The 19,136-nt window shown below is 40.1% G+C and overlaps 1 protein-coding gene across 1 annotated transcript; it reads left to right on the forward strand.

Moving 5' to 3' along the window:
• The first annotated feature begins 16,092 nt into the window (after positions 1–16,092).
• LOC131430736 (uncharacterized) lies at positions 16,093–17,780 on the forward strand. Its single transcript, XM_058595930.1, has 2 exons — positions 16,093–16,403; positions 16,468–17,780. Exons 1-2 carry the CDS (start codon positions 16,355–16,357, stop codon positions 16,884–16,886), a joined length of 468 nt encoding a protein of 155 aa, XP_058451913.1. The 5' UTR covers positions 16,093–16,354; the 3' UTR covers positions 16,887–17,780.
• Positions 17,781–19,136: the final 1,356 nt, after the last annotated feature.

Below are 19,136 nucleotides of genomic sequence, written 5' to 3' on the forward strand. Positions count from 1 at the left end.
GAAATCCCGTGCCATTGAATTTCACCACAACGTATTTCATTCGCACATTCGTGTTCGTATGAGACACTAGCCGTACCCCGATTGTACGCGGTGCTAGATGTCAAGCAAAACAATCGAAAAAAGATTCCCATCTTTGACGGCCGACTACGGTTCGACCACTGCCCATGGTTGATGATGGTACACCAATCAGGACGAATCATAATACCTGCTACTGTCGTTAGCTATCGCATATAACGTGGTAGCCGTATAACATTCATCAGACACCTAAATCCTATTCGCATTAGTCGGAGTCGGTTCGACAGAGCGACAGAACACGCTTCCGTCTGTTTAACCAACCGATCGACCATTAACTTGTACCTCCTCCGACCAAACCATAGTGCACCACATCATGGTTGGACTCCCTCATATAGCCATTATGCCTCACTGTTCGTACCTGTCCAGCCAAGCCGTAATGTACAACATCATGGTTGGACTCGCTCATATAGCCATTATGCCTCACTGTTCGAACCTGTGCAGCCAAGCCGTAGTGTACCGCACCATGGTTGGTCGACTCACATGGCATGCACCCCCTCCGGACCAAAATGCATTTTTTGGGCTCAAAAGTCAATATTTTCGACGCATACGTTCCGAAATGTGGTCCCCCTATAGATAGATTTGTGGCCAAAACAGGCCAACTTTATCATGATTTGTAATAACTTTAACGCGTCGGTCCACCGCAACCAGCGGAACCGTATACTACGGTACCGTCAGTGAGACAACTATGCCTCGCATCGTGCGGCAGACCGACCGGAACGTAGAAGGCGGTTTCGCTGACATGCCCACTACAAGGGCCATTAATGGTTCATCATATGGCAAACTGATGGGAACATCTTAGACGAGTATGGGGATGTATCCCACTACAAGGGCCATTCATGCCACATCATATGGCAAACTGATGGGAACGTCTAAGGCAAGTATGGGGATGTATCCCACTACAAGGGCCATTCATGATACATCATATGGCAAACTGATGGGAACATCTTAGACGAGTATGGGGATGTATCCCACTACAAGGGCCATTCATGCCACATCATATGGCAAACTGATGGGAACATCTTAGACGAGTATGGTGATATATGGTAAATAAAAACTTGAAAAAAACTTAAAAAAAATAAGCACGTCATCGAACGATCAAGTCGTTCGAGACGTGCTATACAGTCCTAGTACGATACCTCCACTAGGTCATGTACTATCCACGGGACCGATTACCAGAGTAGAATCAGTTGGCAAGAGACATAGAATGTCGCACTATACCACTATATGGTATAGTGATATAGTGCGAAAAGTTTTACTGACAGTAAAACTAATTACTAAATTACTTATTACCAGTTTTTGCAACCGGGTTACTTGACCAAGTTTCCATCTGTTGATCACATCGACCCAGTGATATAAAGTTCTGGGTCGTACATGTCGTAACAATTGTTAAGTGCACGAGTGGTTTAAGATTGGTGATTGGTTGAAAACGTATCTATGGCTAACGCCTAACAGCGATGCACATGCAGCGAACCGCTCCCGTATACGCGTCCGTAGTTATGTATACAGTGTTAACCGTTAACGCCTATCGATGCGGCATAGACAGCGGACCGCCCATATACGTGTCCATGGTGATGGTTCGTACCGAGAGGCATTATTTAAAATCGTTGTTACGGCTTACTTTGGTAAACGAACGTAACGACATATGGTGCGTTCTGGTAGTTTTGCGACGTACTTTCACGACGTGAAGTCCGTTTTGGAAAATCTGCGCACAAATTTTTTGTTCCATACAAATGTGACCAAGTTGCAACCGGTCAACCCGGTTTACTAAGCGTATGCCTCTCATGCTGCGGCCTTCCAGCATGTTACCCATGTACGAACTGGCACATATCCCGCACGGATAGGCATTGCGCCTACGTTCGTAACTTATCACCTATCCCGCGTACTACGCTCACGTCAATTGCATTCGACAGAGCGGGGACGGCACTACCATATGTGAAACAGCTGGGTTTTGGAAAAAAAAATGCGGGTGTTGACTGAACTAAATCGGTTGTTGGAATAACTAAAAAAGTGTTGGACTTAGCTAAGAAAAAAAAAATCGGATAGGTTGTTGGAAAAGCTAACTGAAAATATGTAGGTTGTTGGAATTGCTAACTACGGTTTGGAGGGACAGGTACGAACAGAGAGGCGAATAGCTATATGAGCGCTGGTGAAGTGGTGCACTACCGTGGCCCACTGCCAGATAGGTGGGAGCTCGGGTAAAATATTATCTCCCGGGCAACAATGAGATACCACCGTTGCTTCCGGCACTTGTCGGAGGCGTAGGAGGGAGAGTCTGTCAGGTTTCGTATCGTATTCCGAACGAATCCGGTTCAGACAAGGTTATAGTGATATAGTGCGAATTCAATATTGATCAAAGAAGTATTTATCAAGTGTGTGTGTTTAGATAGAGGAGCGTATTTAGAGTTAAACCATTAACGACTAAATTTTGTGTGGTGTTTATACGATGGCACCTACAACAAGAGCAGACCGCAATAAGCTGCAGCGGTCACTGACGGACATTGCGTCGTCATTGGTAGTAAGACAGGGCGATAAAGCTATCTGCAACATCGATCCCGCGTCAGGATGTCCATACGTCCAGAGTAGATTTGCCCCTGGCAACTTCATCCGTCACTTTCGTACCGTACATACGGAACGTGCATGTGCAAACAATCTCCTTACAATTGCCTATCCAATGGAGAAGAAGGAAAGAGTAATTCCTAAGCTTTTGATAGCTATTGACCGGCAGTTACTAATTGCGTCAGCAGTTAAGCTGACGACCTTCCATCATCTTCCTATTTCCTGCTTCGAGTGGGAAGGCTTCAAAGACTTACTGAAACCGATTACAACGACTCTTGGGTGCACTTTGAACCGTGTCACAATGAAATGTCATCTCTCGAAGACTGCCTGTCGTCTAAAAGAAATGTTGATAGATGAGATGAAAGGCAAGCTCGTCTGCTTGAAAATAGATTCTGCTGCCCGACACAATCGCCATATCTTAGGCATCAATGTACAGTATGCCCTAGACGAGCAGGTGGTCATTCGTACCCTTGGTATGATCGAAATCAAAGAAAGTCAAACAGCGGTGTTTTTTTTTTTTTTTCATAAATACGTTTATTTCATAGGCAATATACATAAGTTTTTCTTCGCCGTGGCATCTACAATACATAGTACTTTAAACCTAATACATTTCGAATATCCTATTAGTATGTTGGTATTCATTAGTTAATCTAAACACTGTTTTTATCAAGCGAGTTGCTATTATAAATTACATTAAATGAAATACATTTATTTTGTACATGATCTTATAACTATTTCAGGTTTGTTTGTATCAGTTCATCACTTTTATTTAATATAAGATAGCTGGCTATTGGTTGAGCTCATGGAAGAGAAAACAATCTAACATAAAATAAAATTTAAATTGGAACTCCAATGGACTTAATGAAATAATAAAGAAGTTTCATGTAAGGAACGTCACGACAAGCAAGAATGTCGCGAACTGGGACATTGGATAGTCTACCTTGGGTACGCAAGGAATTTATTAGTTGAGATCTGACATCACGATACTCCACGCATGTCCAAACAACATGGTCAATATCGCGGTAACCTTCGCCACAAGCACAATGATTAGTCTCGGAAAGTCCAATTCGAAGGAGATGTGCATCTAACGTGTAGTGATTGGACATGAGTCTGGACATCACACGAATGAAATCTCTACTCACATCCAGTCCCCTGAACCATGCCTTTGTCGATATTTTAGGAATAATTGAGTGCATCCACCGACCCAGATCATCTTTATCCCAAGAAGCTTGCCAGCTGGCAAGTGTTCTTTGGCGAGACGCGCTATAGAATTCATTGAAAGCAATTGGTCTCTCATAAATTTCACCCTCAATAGCACCACGTTTGGCTAAAATATCGGCTCTTTCATTGCCTGGAATGGAGCAATGAGCCGGAACCCAAACTATTGTGATTTGATAATTATTATTCAATATGACGTTCAGGCACTGTTTTATTTTGCCCAAGAAAAAAGGTTCATTTTTGCCAGCAGCCTTTGAGCGAATGGCTTCAATTGCACTCAGACTATCTGTGAAAAGAAAATAATGGTTTGGAGATAATGTGACGATTATACTCAAACTATAATGAACTGCTGCTAACTCTGCTATATAAACAGATGCAGGTTCTTGAAGCCTAAAGGAGACCGAAACATTATTGTTGAACATACCAAACCCTGTCGCTTCTTCAATTCGCGATCCATCCGTGTAAAACATTTTCTCAGAGTCGATATGCCTGAACTTACTTGTAAATATTTTTGGGATTTCCAACGAGCGTAGGTGTTCCGGAATTCCACGCACTTCGCGCTGCATGGATGTGTCGAAAAATAAAGTTGAGTCAGGGACATTTAGGAGGCTGACACGGATAGGAATATATCTTGAAGGGTTGATTTCCTGTGACATATGGTTAAAATATACAGTCATGAATCTTGTTTGAGATTGAAGCTCAACTAGCCTTTCGAAGTTATTAATAACTAGGGGATTCAGTACCTCGCATCTTATTAGCAGTCGCGACGAAAGCTCCCAAAAACGATCCTTCAATGGAAGAACTCCCGCCAGAACTTCAAGACTCATTGTATGTGTCGAATGCATGCAGCCTAAAGCAATTCGCAAACAACGATATTGAATTCGCTCTAATTTGATAATATGAGAGTTTGCAGCGGAACGAAAGCAAACGCATCCATATTCCATCACTGAAAGTATCGTTGTCTGATACAATTTTATTAGATCTTCCGGATGAGCACCCCACCAAGATCCGGTTATTGTTCGAAGAAAATTTACTCTTTGTTGGCATTTTGTTATCAGAAACCTAATGTGTCCTCCCCACGTGCATTTGGAATCAAACCACACCCCGAGGTATTTGAAAGTCAAAACCTGTTGGATCATTCTTCCCATCATATGGAGCTGAAGCTGCGCGGGATCATGCTTTCTTGAAAAGACGACTAACTCTGTTTTCTCCGCAGAGAATTCGATACCAAGATGAACAGCCCAATCGGACAAGTTATCTAAGGTATCTTGCAATGGTTTATGCAGATCAATAGCTTTGGGTCCAGTAACTGAAACTACGCCATCATCTGCCAATTGTCTTAGTGTACATGGGGATACTAGACAGCTGTCAATGTCATTTACGTAAAAATTATAGAGGAGCGGACTGAGGCAAGAGCCTTGCGGTAGACCCATGTAGCTAATTCTGAATGTTACCAAATCGCCATGTGCAAAATGCATGCGTTTCTCTGACAAAAGGTTGTGCAAATAATTATTTATAACCGCTGGGAGTCCATGTTGGTGAAGCTTGTCTGAAAGAACATCAATGGAAACTGAATCAAATGCTCCTTTAATGTCTAAAAATACAGATGCCATTTGTTGCTTTTGAGCGAAGGCAATTTGGATGTCAGACGAAAGTAATGCAAGGCAATCATTCGTCCCTTTATTTCTACGGAAGCCAAACTGAGTATCTGACAACAAACCGTTCGTCTCGACCCAAGTGTCGAGACGTCGTAGAATAATTTTTTCGAACAATTTTCTGATGCAGGACAACATCGCGATGGGTCTATATGAGTTGTGATTGGAAGCTGGTTTCCCCGGCTTTTGAATGGCGATAACTTTCACTTGCCTCCAGTCAGGTGGAACAATATTTTGCTCAAGAAGCTTGTTGAACAATTCCAACAAACGTCTTTTTGCGAGGTCGGGCAGATTCTTCACCAAGTTGAATTTAATTCTGTCCAACCCAGGAGCGTTATTGTTACAAGACATGAGTGCTATGGAAAATTCCATCATAGAAAAGGGGCTATCAATGGAACCATTATTTGAAAAAGATTCCCTAATAATGCTATGCGTAGGAACAGAATCTGGACAAACTTTCCTCGCAAAATCAAATATCCATCGGTTCGAGTATTCCTCACTCTCATTTCCTACGTTACGATTCCTCATTCGTCTGGCCGTATTCCAAAGAGTGCTCATTGAGGTTTCTCTTGACAAACCTTCGACAAAATGTCTCCAATAGCTACATTTCTTGGCCCGAAGTATGCTCTTGTACTTGGTTTCTAAAGTCAAGAATTTTTCAAAATTCTGAGGAGTTCCTCCTCCTCGTTTTAAAAACGTCTTGAAGGCATTTTGTTTCGCGTGCTTAGCATCTGAGCACTCTTTGTCCCACCAAGGGTTTGGAGGCCTTCTGTTAGACGATGGACCAAGAAATCGTTTGGTTTGGGCTTGTTCTGCGGCCTCCAGAATCGAACAAACGAGGAAGTCATATTCTTCAAGTGGGGGGAGCTCTTCCATTGAAGTTAAGGCACTTGAAATATTACTTTGGTATTTAATCCAGTCAATATTTTTTGTCAAATCATATGGAATATTAACTGAATTAGCAATGCCTTTGTTACTGCTAATTGAGATGATGATTGGTAAATGATCGCTACCGTGTAAATCAGGAAATACTTTCCAGGTGCAATCTAGTCGAATTGAAGTCGAGCAAAGAGATAAATCTAATGCACTTGGACGTGCAGGAGGTCTTGGGATCCGTGTCATGCTACCCATATTTAGTACCGTCATGCTAAAATTGTCGCAAATATTATATATTAAGGATGATCTGCTATCATTGTAAACGGAACCCCACATCATTCCGTGCGAATTGAAATCTCCTAAAATCAAACGTGGAGCAGGAAGGGCTTCGACAATTTCATTAAGCTGTCGTTGTCCAACTTGAGCTCTTGGAGGAATATATACTGAAGCAATGCAAATGTCCTTTCCTTTAATGTTTATTTGACAAGCAACAACTTCTATACTAGAAGTCGAAGGAATATTTAATCTATAAAAGGAATAACATTTCTTAATTCCTAAAAGCACTCCACCATACGGAGAGTCTCTATCGAGACGTATAATGTTAAAGTCATTAAAACTTAAGGCTATGTTTGATGTAAGCCATGTTTCGCACAAAGTAAATACATCACATTTTTGACTATGCAACAAAACTTTAAATGAATCAAGTTTTGGCATGATGCTTCGACAATTCCACTGCAGGACAGTGATTGAATCATTTGCGGCGGATGATAAATTATCCATCAAATGATACAAAACCTGAAAGAACTGGCCATTGAGCTGATAACTGTTTCAAAAAAGTTCTAGCTATTGGAAGGAATGCCGTTATGATAGTCTTTAGAGGTTCAGAAATATTGAATGCTGCGAAAATCCATTCTACAATTTCCGAAAACTTAAGTAATCCTGTTGGTGAATGTGAAACGGAGCCCACTGGATTATTGTCTTTCCTTGAGCTAGTTTCTGGATTGGTTTGTGAATTTGACAAACCAGGAGGCACAGTTTTTGGTTTTAAATTTGGCTTTTTAGCTTTAACACGGGGATCTTTTTTTGAAGATGTAATTTTAGGTGTCTTTTTAGGTATTTTGTGGTTTGTTAATCTCCTCTTAACAGACCCTTGAGGAGTGACAAACGAGGTATCTTCACTATTTCCGTCGGAGTCAGATTCCTCTGGCTCCATAAGATTTGAAAAACCGTTTTCGGTTTCCAAGGGGGAGACATGTATGACCGTTTTAAGCATTTCTGCATATGTGCGCTTAGACCGTGCTTTTAAAGAAAGCTTCATTTTGTCTTTACGCAACTTAAATGCAGCGCATACTGAAAGATCATCATGAGGTCTCTCCCCACAATAAACACATTTTTCAACATTTTTATCGCAAAGATTATCCTTATGAGGCCCTTGACATTTGATACATTTGGACTTATTACTACAGTAAGTAGCTGTATGCCCGAATTTTTTACAGTTCGTGCAATTCATAACATGCGGTACGAAAAGCCGAACAGGAAGACGAATTTTATCGATATAGACATGGCTAGGCAACGCAGATCCGGCAAATGTTACACGAAACGAATCTGAGGGACGATACGACTTTTTTCCATCGACAATAGATGCTGAGTACAAACAGCGGTGTTCTTGAAATCAAAAGTTATGGATACTTTGGCCGACTATGGGCTATCTCTTGAGAACATATTTTCCGTGACATGCGACAATGGGGCTAATATGGTGGCAACGGTTAGAAAATTAAACAATGATACGTACGTAATGCCTACAGAGCAGCAGGCTGATGGTACGAACATAGATGAGCTGGATGAGTCGGATGTGATAGAGGATGATAAACAGTGTGAACGAAACGTTACTGCTGAACTGGCCAATGAACTGTCCGAAAGGATTACTCTTGTGAGATGTGCCGTGCATACCTTACAGCTTGCAATACTGGATGTTGTTGATAAATCCGATGAGTCTATCCGAGCTATCACTGCTGTTGCTAGAAAATGTAAGCTGGTGAAGTACCGGTCAGAGTTTGAAAGCTACGATGCTTCATACCCACCCGTCTGGAGTAGGACACGATGGGGTGGTATATTCAAAATGATGGAATCGTTCGTACACCAAAAAAGGTTTTTTAACCAGTTGGCCGATAATTTTCCCGAACTAGACCTTTCCAATCAATGGTCGTTCATTGAGCATTACTATGATACGTTTAAGCCGTTGTACATCTGCACAAAGCAAATGCAAGAGAAGCACGTGTCGTTATCTGACTTCTATATGGCATGGCTGATGGCAACGAGTGAGGTACAGAAAGTTCGCGAAAACTCTTTCAGTCCCCATTTACTTCGGTCGTTGAACAATAGATTGAACATTTTGCGCCAATTGAAGGCGGTTCAGATGGCATTATACCTGGATCCAAGGTTCAACTATCGAGGTTCTAAAATATTCACGGCTGAGGAAAAAGATAAAATTCAGCAATACATAGTCGATACATGGGAACGTATCTGCCAACTGGGTAAAACACCGGCTAGTACAAGTAGAGAATCGTCAGAGTCTACCGATGATTTTGATCAGTATCTTACGCAAATGTTTGGTGAATCCGTGAATCTTGGTTGCGAGACCGGGTTTCTTCAACAAGTTAAGTCTTTGGACCTAGAGCCACGCCAAAAACATAACTACAACGTGTGGGACCATTGGTTGCGCCGTAAGACTACGCACCCAGAGATATATGCAGTAGCAATGGTTGTACTATCCACACCATCGAACCAAGTCTCTGTTGAACGGTCTTTCAGTGCCCTTGCCTTGGTTCTCTCTAATCAACGCACTGGCCTTGGGAAAGATACGTTGGAAAACATTTTACTTATTAAATTAAACAAAGACTTATTCTCCAGGGCGCTGGGAGCTACGTATGATTGGAAGGGCCCAATCGACCCGGTTGACGATGATTCTCAGGAATGAATATGATACCGTTGATGCTCAACTGAATGTCGAATGAGACAAATATTGTCGTCTATCACTGGCTCATCGCCGGGTGATAGGGGGATAACTTTTGTTTACATTTTCATGAAATCAATTTCCAATGATACTGAAAGGGTTCAGCAGTCATGATACTTGTTATGATTCAATTAGCGACAATCGTCGTTGGGTGGACGATGATATATGTGTTGTCTCAATGTAAGCTCGAGTCACCATTGTGATAACGAATTTTTTCAGCACTGCCCGCAGCGTGTTGCATTTACCGTAAATGCAACACGCTGCGGGCTTCGTTCGTAGAGGCGGTGTTGTGTTTTCTTCTTCCGTACCAGCGCATATACGTAACGGTGCACTTTATATGGTGGTTTGAAATTTTTGACACTCATAACCCTGTAATTTCATAAACGGAAGTCGCATCAGGATGAAATTCAGGTATTCCGTATAGAATCAAAAGACCTTTTATTTGAAACTAATTCTGTCAAATTCACACAAATTTCTCGGATATGTGATCAATAATCAATCAATAATGTCAGACGAAACTCGGTTGTAAGTCGATTTCGAATATCACATGGCTGACACGTCACGTTTCGGAGATATAATCATACAGGTGACGTAATCGTTAAATTGTTCCTTCCAATATAGCACAGTCTTGGCATTCCATTTCATTCGTGGAATTTGGTCTTTCTGTTTCAATAGACTTCGCAGCCGATTCATAGCATACAGTTGCATAGCTAATACTGCGACCCTACTGAAACTAAGAATGCTTCCAGGCGCCAAACCGAGCAATCGACACGTATTTAGTGCAGTTATAATTTCCTATATTGATTTTTTTTTATTTAATCAAATTTCAAACCTTCATTCTTCATAACCAGCCAATTATAGCTTCTGAACAAAGTGTGACAATGAACATAATAAACAATATATTTTTTAACACAAATTTATAGTGAAACTGAAAGTTTTTCTAGAAACATTTGTTTTATTATTTGAGTTACAATATTCGAAGCCAAAGTAATAATTTCTAACTTCATTTTCTTCTCCTGCATAGCGTCAGCCCTGTACTGCTACTTCTGCGACAACGTCGAAGAAGGTCGCAGACACTGGTTCAATGCGACCCGTTGACTGCGACTATCGGTACGACAGCCATACTAGCATTGAAACCTTTTGTTACGTTGGTACCTAGCTCATCCTACCAGTGCTACAAATTAGATCTTCAAGAGAAGTTTACGAACGTCGGAGTTATCATCAAAGCCTGCGCTTACGACACTACACCAGTGTGTGAAGGAAGCCCATTGAATGCGGAACAGAAAGCTTGCCAAACCTGCAGTACTGATGGTTGCAACGGAACCGGAAAACTCATGACGACCAGTTACGGGATTATGGCTGTTCTAGTCACTGCTTATCTATGGATGAACTTCATTAAAGCTTAATTTTTCGTAGCACCCGTAGCCTTCGAGGTCAATAACATTTAGTGTGTGCTACGTTTCTAAAAAAAACTACTTGATCTGGCCAATTCGAATATTATTAGATTGTACAATGAAGAATTTTTAAGAAAGTGATAAAAATTATAAGAAGCTAGAGGATGTGAGTGCATGACAACGGGTAAAGTATAACCAAATATGACAGCACTAAATCGACGGTTGACTGTGATCCTCGATCCAATTTGAGTAACTCTAAAAGAGGACCTTTTCAGCAACACTACAGTTTAAGGATCTTTAATAATAAACATCTAAAGGCAGAAAATTTTGCAGAAACAATAAATAATTCTAATTAATGATTAACTAACAATTCTGAAGTTCATGACCCTCGCCAACTACTTGACCGAACCAACCATGCGACACATGTATTTTGGAACGATGACCGAAAGTGTTCGGGAATGACTGTGGAGCGGATAGTTCCACCCATAATCTTATCACGTCTCTCCGTCGCCTTCTTGGATGATGACGGGTTTGGATGTAGAAAATTGGTTAGCATTACTACAAAAAAAACTGGCGTCGCTATGTCACGCGTCTTCCATGTATTTTGGCACTCTGCCCGGCTCACTCAAACACCAATGCGGAAGAACCTCTTACCGATGGGAAGGGTAGGTGACTGATTGAAATTTCGCGGGTAATGTACCTTTTTCTGCGCATGTGTAAGAATAGAGTTTGGTGAACGTTATTTTAATGCTTGACAATTTTCAAGCACATTGGTCCAGTATTTTGAGACAATCATTGCCAAAAACATAATTATTTGTAAGGTTACAATGATCGAAAAGAATTATGAATAGTATTAACTACATTTTGAAAAAACATACAGTCCATTCATCTTTTGCACTGCACAAAGTTAGAATAAACGATCATGTTCATGTCATATATATAAATAAAAATCGATTATAGAAATAATAATTATATGGTCGTTCACCTCTCAGTTCAGGAAAATTGGTCGTTCAGGGCTAGTTAATCAGGGGTCCACTAGGAGATTGAAAGTACCTATTAGTACCTATCTACCGGACAGTACCAGTCTAGATGTCATGTGGAATCCGACGGAAAAAAATGAATCAAGAATAGATCCACTGGGTTCCTGCTTCCATGTCGTAAAAGGCGACAATTGCAGGAGTTTCTTTTTTCTTTCAGTTATTCGATATTTTCAACAACTAACTGTTTGAAATAATTCACTTCTTATTACTCTATTTTACTAAATTATCTCTTCATTCAACCTAGAAGAGCTGTGAATCAAGACTTCCCGGGACTTCAATATAGGATATTGTTGAAACGTTCACTCGGGAAGTCAGTGAGTTTAGTGGTGCATCCGAGCATCTTGAAACCGGAACATACTGAGTCGCGCGCGAATAATACCAATACTGAAATTTTTACTAACAAATATCCTTCTCCCGTGACACTTGTGGAGTGCGCAGTAGTATATACGGCCTCTAGTAACAACAAGTGTTGGACTAACATCCCTTCCCATTCCTTAGACGATCTACGTTCGGGCCTGGCCGGCGCCGGTACTGATCAATGAATTCTGGGGTTACCAGAAGATGTACATTGAAGGATGATTTACCAGTCCCAGGTTTCTAGATGATCTAGAAACTCCCTGTACAATTTCAGCTAATCCCGATCAGTAACGGAGTAGAAACCAGGGGTGGTCGCTCAAGCTCAAGCTCAAGCTTAAACTCGTGTGAGTTGTGACGCTACTTTACTTTATTCAGTATGAATTTCCATCTATTTCCCGAATCGTTTGTAGTTGCATTAATTCCTGTAAGAAAACTAATTAATGTTTTTGGATAGATATCAATATTTATATATTTCATACTTTCATAGTCTATTTTTTATCAATAAGATCAATCAACGAAAGCTATCTACAAGGTTGAAGTCGATACTGAGTCCCCAGCGGTTTAAAATAGATGGCGCCAGCATGGGAGATTTTCAAAAATGAGATCTTGGGTATCAGTCAACAACGGTGAATCATTTGAGTCCACATGTCGTGAGTGGTTCAAACAGTTCATAAGTTGTATTTTTTGTTGTTCTAATTTTACCCTTTTATCTTCAGCTTCCTCTTCACTATAGTTTTCCATTAGCCTAAACTAGGGACTATTTGGTGAACTGTGGGTTTCCAGAACAAACTTAACTCCTTGTTCATTATACTTGAGCTCCGTAGTTCGTTATGTACAGTCAAGAAGCGCAGGCTGTAGAAAACATTCGCAAATTTTGAACGAAATGTCACCTGGCCGACACGACAAAGGGCAGAATTCACATCGGGAAACATTAGATTTTGTATACTTCCGAGTTCATCGTTCTCTGTGATGAAAACCTTTGTCTTTAGGACGCAGACTGCAGATCATATATTTGAGAACAAGTTTATCCGCCAAAACAAATTTGAATCTGAAAGGAGGAGAGTTGGCATCACTGGAAGTGCGATGCGGTGTCATGGTGCTGCTCTCAAAAAAGTATAATTTCAATGTGTTGTTTTACACGTATAGTTAAAAATTTGGTTGAAATAGTTATTTTGAGAGTGCTATTTGTTGAATAATATTGATCCGCGAAACTAAAAATGCTCAAGCGGCGGAAACTGAGAATTAACCGCCTGAAAATTCAACGATATTAACCTATTAACCGATCGAAGCACCGTCTGCATGTCATTGTCGGTGTTGTCGAATTTCGATTAAATGTGAAAGTTTACAAGTCGATCGAGTCATTCAGACTGGAGGTCTAGGGTTGGTCTGCATCGGACCTATTCGCGAGTGTTTTTGTTTTATACTTCCAGTGGTCGTGTTTCATCTCGCATTGCTGACAGCAGAGCGAGCAAAAGGGATACTGGTGAGATCGTTACTTGGAGATATTTTATATTTTTCTTATTTATTATATTCTCCTGATTATCGAAAATAACGTTTTGTTGAGATCATATCCGGATCTCTTTCCCTCCCTACTAACAAATCTCCTATCCCGTGATGCTCGTGGAGATACAGTGGTACCCGCGGTTTCTAGAAACGAGTATTTGACTAACATTTCTTCCTTTCCCTCAGTAGCACAGCCTTTGGTCGTAACCAGCGTCGTTATTGATCATTTAATAAAAAGTTAGGAGTGAATGGGTATGTACAGTGAAAATAATTTGCTTCTCCCAAGCTTCATTTTCTTGGTTCATTGTACATTTCCACTCATTCGGTCAATCACGAAGTTCAACTACGGGCGATCTACTTCAGCTCAGCTCAAAACAAATTTTAATCTTAAAGGGTTCTAGAAGCTGTTCGAAGTTGGCCTCTACGTGTGTTTCATCATCGATTATTATGCGCCCACCGAACTACGTCTGTAGGCTGTCATACAATTTTCTAGAATTATGCTATTTGAGTTAGCTGTTTCCACTCTGGCGTTTATATTGAGGATTCCAAGACGTCGATGTTTTTTTCATTTCTGAAAATTTAATTGTGCGCGATTTTAATTCTACGAGATGTTTAAACAAAAGATTCCGAAACCGTCCACTAGTACTTACTTTGGATTACGGAAGACCCTTAAAGTTGTTTAAGTTTAAGTATATAGTTTGGCATGCTTACTAGTTTACTACTATCGTTTATCAAAAAGCACATGAGTTCTGTATTGCTTAGTGTCTTTCCATTATGGTAAAGCGGTCCAGTTAAGATATCTATAAAAACACCATCAACATTGTACCAAAAGCCTGAAAATCTCCGAGCACCACAGAACTTCGACCAATATAAAGATACTGAGTCATTGTGAAGTAAAACTTGGGAAATTTAAAAGACAGACAAATAATGACAAAGATTTTCAAGAAAAGTGGCACTCAGGAGAACTTAATGGGCGATGTCAAACGAACAAGTTAGCAAATACGGATACTATCCCGTAATGAACATGTCAAGCATATCGAAGCTTCTCTCAATGGAACTTTGTCCATTATTAAAATAAGCTGGATTTGAGGAAAAGTTTGTTTGGGTGGTAAAACTGTTTGACTAATATTTAAACATGATTTCTGGCATATGGCCGCCACGACTATCTTTCACAAATATCATGGTGGAGGTCCAATGTTTGACGTTGAAATGTTCTTTCAATAAGTCGATTGTTTTGGCCGCAGTATGACAAGTAGCTCCATCCTGTTGAAACCACATTTCGTTCACATCCATATCCGCCATCCATCCGCCTCACCACCGAAGATAATTTTACACTATAAACAGATTTAACTACATGCTGATTTAAAAAAATAAATTTCCACGATTTAAAAGCATTGTTCTGGAGTTTACCTATTCATGATGATTTTCCAAACAATACTGAGTAAAGACGTCACTTAACACTGTCAAAACATCTTTCAGACGATAAAGTAATCCCTATTGAAGAAACAAACCTCTTAGTTGTGAAAAAAAAACAAACCAACTTCATGATAAAGGTGCGGATATTAAGAATTAGGGGGTTTAGGGGAGGTCCATTACAGTAATGGTGTAATGACAAAACAATAATAATTCACTTTATTCCATCAAAGTTCGAGTGATACCCTTTGGCATTTTTATGTGTCTCATTTTCATGAACATTTACGAGCTTACATCAATAAACACGAATACCGAAATGATAGTTGGAGCTAGTTAAAGGTAAGAAAGATCAGATGTTCAGCTAAACAGTATTTATAATCAGATTACGTTCAAAAGTCCCGGGTTGGCGGTTCAATGCAATAGGGCACTGGTCTTACAAACCAGTTGCCATATGTTCGAGCCCCGACCTGGAAGGATTCGTAGTGTCAGTAGGATCCATAGTACTAGCCATGCAATGATTCTGTACACTAAGAATCGGCTGCGAAGTTTGTTGAAACAGAAGGTCAAATTCCACTATAGGAATGTAACACCAAGGCTTTGCTTTACGTTCAAAAGTTCTATTCAAAATCATTATACCATGGTTCTTATCAAATAATTTGAAATATTCTTTATTGATACAGTAATTCCTGAATTTCAAAATCTTGTTGCTACTACAATTTAATATAAATTCTTTTTCTCACAAATTTTTCTTAAATAACAATTTTAAAAGTTAGCACAATTTTAGTGTCAGTCCCTATGAATCCGGTGAGTCACCTTCTATACACATTTTTTGATTTCGCCGGCTGTCGTGATGGTGGTAACGGATTTTGTTTGTATCTTCCACACAACCCCTGTTCTTCTTGCCACAGCCATCAAGTCGACCAAGAACCGAACGAAACTTTAATAACTATCGCCACTAGTTGGCAACGAATGGTGCGTACCGTCAATGATACAAAGCTGAGGGGAGAAATTATCGGGCTTGAATCGTTACATCATGTTGTGTGTTTTCGAGCGCCATACAAAAGGCCGTAACATCGACATCGTCTACGAGTAAGAAGCAAAATTCGCCCCTCCAGCCAAACCATTTTTTTAGCAGGTTGAGCTTCGTACTATGCGTCGCCCTGGCAGACAGCTCATTTCGACTCCAACCATCGTCAAGTGAACTAGTGTCTTTCGCGTGCTCAACGTCGCAAAAGCAATAACAGCAAAATCAACATGAAATATTTACTGGTGGGAATCGTTCTAGCCTTACTGAGCTTTCAAGGTTAGTCTGCGGTTAGACTGAGCATAGTTTCTACGATTTGATAACTTGATTTCTACTCAAACAGCAATCGACGCCTTGAAGTGCATGCAGGGCATCGAAGCCACCAAAGGTAACAGCCAGGACAAAAACAATAACCAAAAAAATGAGAAACCATTGGAGGTAACTGAGTGCGGTGCGGCAACTGCAGTGGCCTCAACCGCCCTGCTCGCATTGGTCAAACCGAGCAGTTTCAACATTCCGACCGGAGGCTACAAATGCTACCATCTTAAGTATGAAGAAAAGAACTCCGAGGCCTCGACCATCATCAAGGGTTGCATCTATTCCTCGGTGGATGTTTGCGATGGAAAGTTCTCTTCGAGCAACCTCAATGAAGTTTTCTGCAGCCAGTGCGACATCGACAGTTGCAACTCGGGTGGACGCTTCGGGCTGGACTGGAAGCTGCTGAGTTTAATCTTGACGGCTCTGGTAGCGTACCTGCTGTAAGAGGACTCTTCGTCGGATGACCTCACCTTCAGTCGTGATTTGTTTCATTTGAGTATTTCATCAAAAACGCTTCAGTGTGTGTGTTTTTCGAATTTACTACTGTCGCCATTTAAGCATGTTTCATACGAATAACAGTGAATTTCAAAACGAGTCTCGCGTCAACCTAGCAATAGAAGAATCTCATAAGTACCAAATATTTGAAGCCTTCTAATGAGGTGAACCGATACAAAAAAAAAACATAACAAACCATGACAAAGGATCAACCATCTCATACAAACGGAAGAAGAATAGAGGAGGCAAATACAATTTATTTTAATGTATAAATCGATACACGGACAGCCGAGCAGGCACCCGAAAAAAACAACCAAACGATGATAAAAGGGAATCCCTTTTTTTTTGAGCGACAAATCGAGACTATATTTCTCAACCATATAGGGTAACAGAGGTATTTTGGCCCTCTTTAGGATTGATTTTATTTTGGCCCACTTTGTAAAAATATCCACCAAATGTTGTAATATCTTTGAAAAACCCTTCTGCAATTAATAATTTAATGTGATTAGCTTCAAATTGATGCAACGTGGGTTACTTAACATCGATTAAATCCGTAAAGTTTGGTAGGGTGGCCAAAATATATGAAGTGGCCAAAATACCTCTGTTACCCTACGGCTGCTTCAACTTTTTTGGTTGCGACAGCAAAACTTCGTAGTAATTTTGTTGCTGGTGGTTTGAATTATCATATATTTAATCACATTAATCAAACAACGAATCGGTGGCTTAGTAAAGTAAGAAAAATAGAGATGAATTGTGCTGCTTTTGATTTGTTCTAAGGCTTTCGTACAAATGATAATGTTGCTGACGAGAAATAAAGCGTCGAGAATAAATATTGAATCGCTACGGTTGCGTATATTATTAATATTCCGGACGACATTCCCGACAACGAGACTGCCTGACTGGAGTTGGCCCGCCCAATATTTTCGCACGTGATGTCATTTTTTTACTCAGCCGCACTCAAACAAGTCAAAGCAAAGATGATGTACATGTTTGTGTTCTGTTCGGGAGATTTTGTTTAGTGTAAGTGATTAGCAGTCGTTTGAAATAACTAACTATAATTCTGAGAAAATGTGTTAATGAGCATGCTATACGGCCTGTGTGGGTGGTTGAAGGCATTGTCGTCACCTAAATACACAAAAATGCTCCACTAATTGGATGTAGTTAATTGATGATCGGCATAATTTACACTATACGTTTTAAATATATAAGGTCCCAAATCTATCAGTCAGCGAAAAAATCAATCTTTCAAAACTATGACAACCACAACTTCATAATTATAATTACATTGAGATACTGAATATAATAAAGCCGCTTCTCAAGCTTGATTGAAAAAATGTAGATATCGTTTCGCAGTAAACAGAACGGTATATTTGAATATTTAATATGGAACAAAACCTCACTCGACACTCTGTATCAGTCCAACCCAACACCGTGATAATGATTTGTGTCACTTCCATTATGCACCTACCCGCCAAAAGCGCGTGTGTGAAACAAAACGTATTAATTATTCTACTGGGTTTATAGTCGTTTTGTTTGCCACTGCAACTGAGTTCTAAGTAGAAAAAAATTCTGTTTTGAGAAATATTTGCCGCTATCTAGAAATATTAATGTTATAATTTTCCAGCATTTATAAAATCTTTTGTTGATACTTCGATTTGCAGTTTTTGTTACTCTGCTTCAAAACACTTATGTTTCGGCTTTATATTGATATTTTATTTATGAATTATCTGCTATCTATAAATTTCGAACAATTATACTATGTTCGAAACTTGGTTCTAGAGCAGTACTTATTCAATGGGTCAGATTGAAGATCGTCTTTGAGATCTTATTTTAAAAGCGTCTGAGCTTGATTTAATGTGCATTCAAGCACAACCATGCCATGTGGGGACTCGGAGTAGATAATTTACTCATAGACAGTAATCTAAGTACTCGGACACCGTTTAGATGATCTGCATAATGTATGAATTTAAAATATGATTTGATTTAGGTGAATATCATATTCATGTGCGCGCGGCCATAAGGGCAGTAGAAACTAAAGAGAAAGATTGAAGGCAAGATCATCGTTCCTCGTCTTGGGTCGAAATGTCGAATCAACCGGTCAAGGGCTTGAGAAGTACGGAAGCGTCAGTCGAAGCCGATTGTGCCTTAGATAGCCAAAACAAAGGAACAGCTGATCATCGAGACCAAACAGAAACCTGC

Source organism: Malaya genurostris, chromosome 2 (assembly GCF_030247185.1).
Source record: "Malaya genurostris strain Urasoe2022 chromosome 2, Malgen_1.1, whole genome shotgun sequence".
In the NCBI taxonomy this organism is placed as follows: domain Eukaryota; kingdom Metazoa; phylum Arthropoda; class Insecta; order Diptera; family Culicidae; genus Malaya; species Malaya genurostris.

Excerpts from the sequence above, each read along its gene's own strand:
- LOC131430736 (XM_058595930.1), top strand. The coding sequence starts at position 16,355 with ATGAAATATTTACTGGTGGGAATCGTTCTAGCCTTACTGAGCTTTCAA. Across the intron at positions 16,404-16,467 it reads AGCCTTACTGAGCTTTCAAG|CAATCGACGCCTTGAAGTGC; the intron begins GTTAGTCTGCGG and ends CTACTCAAACAG.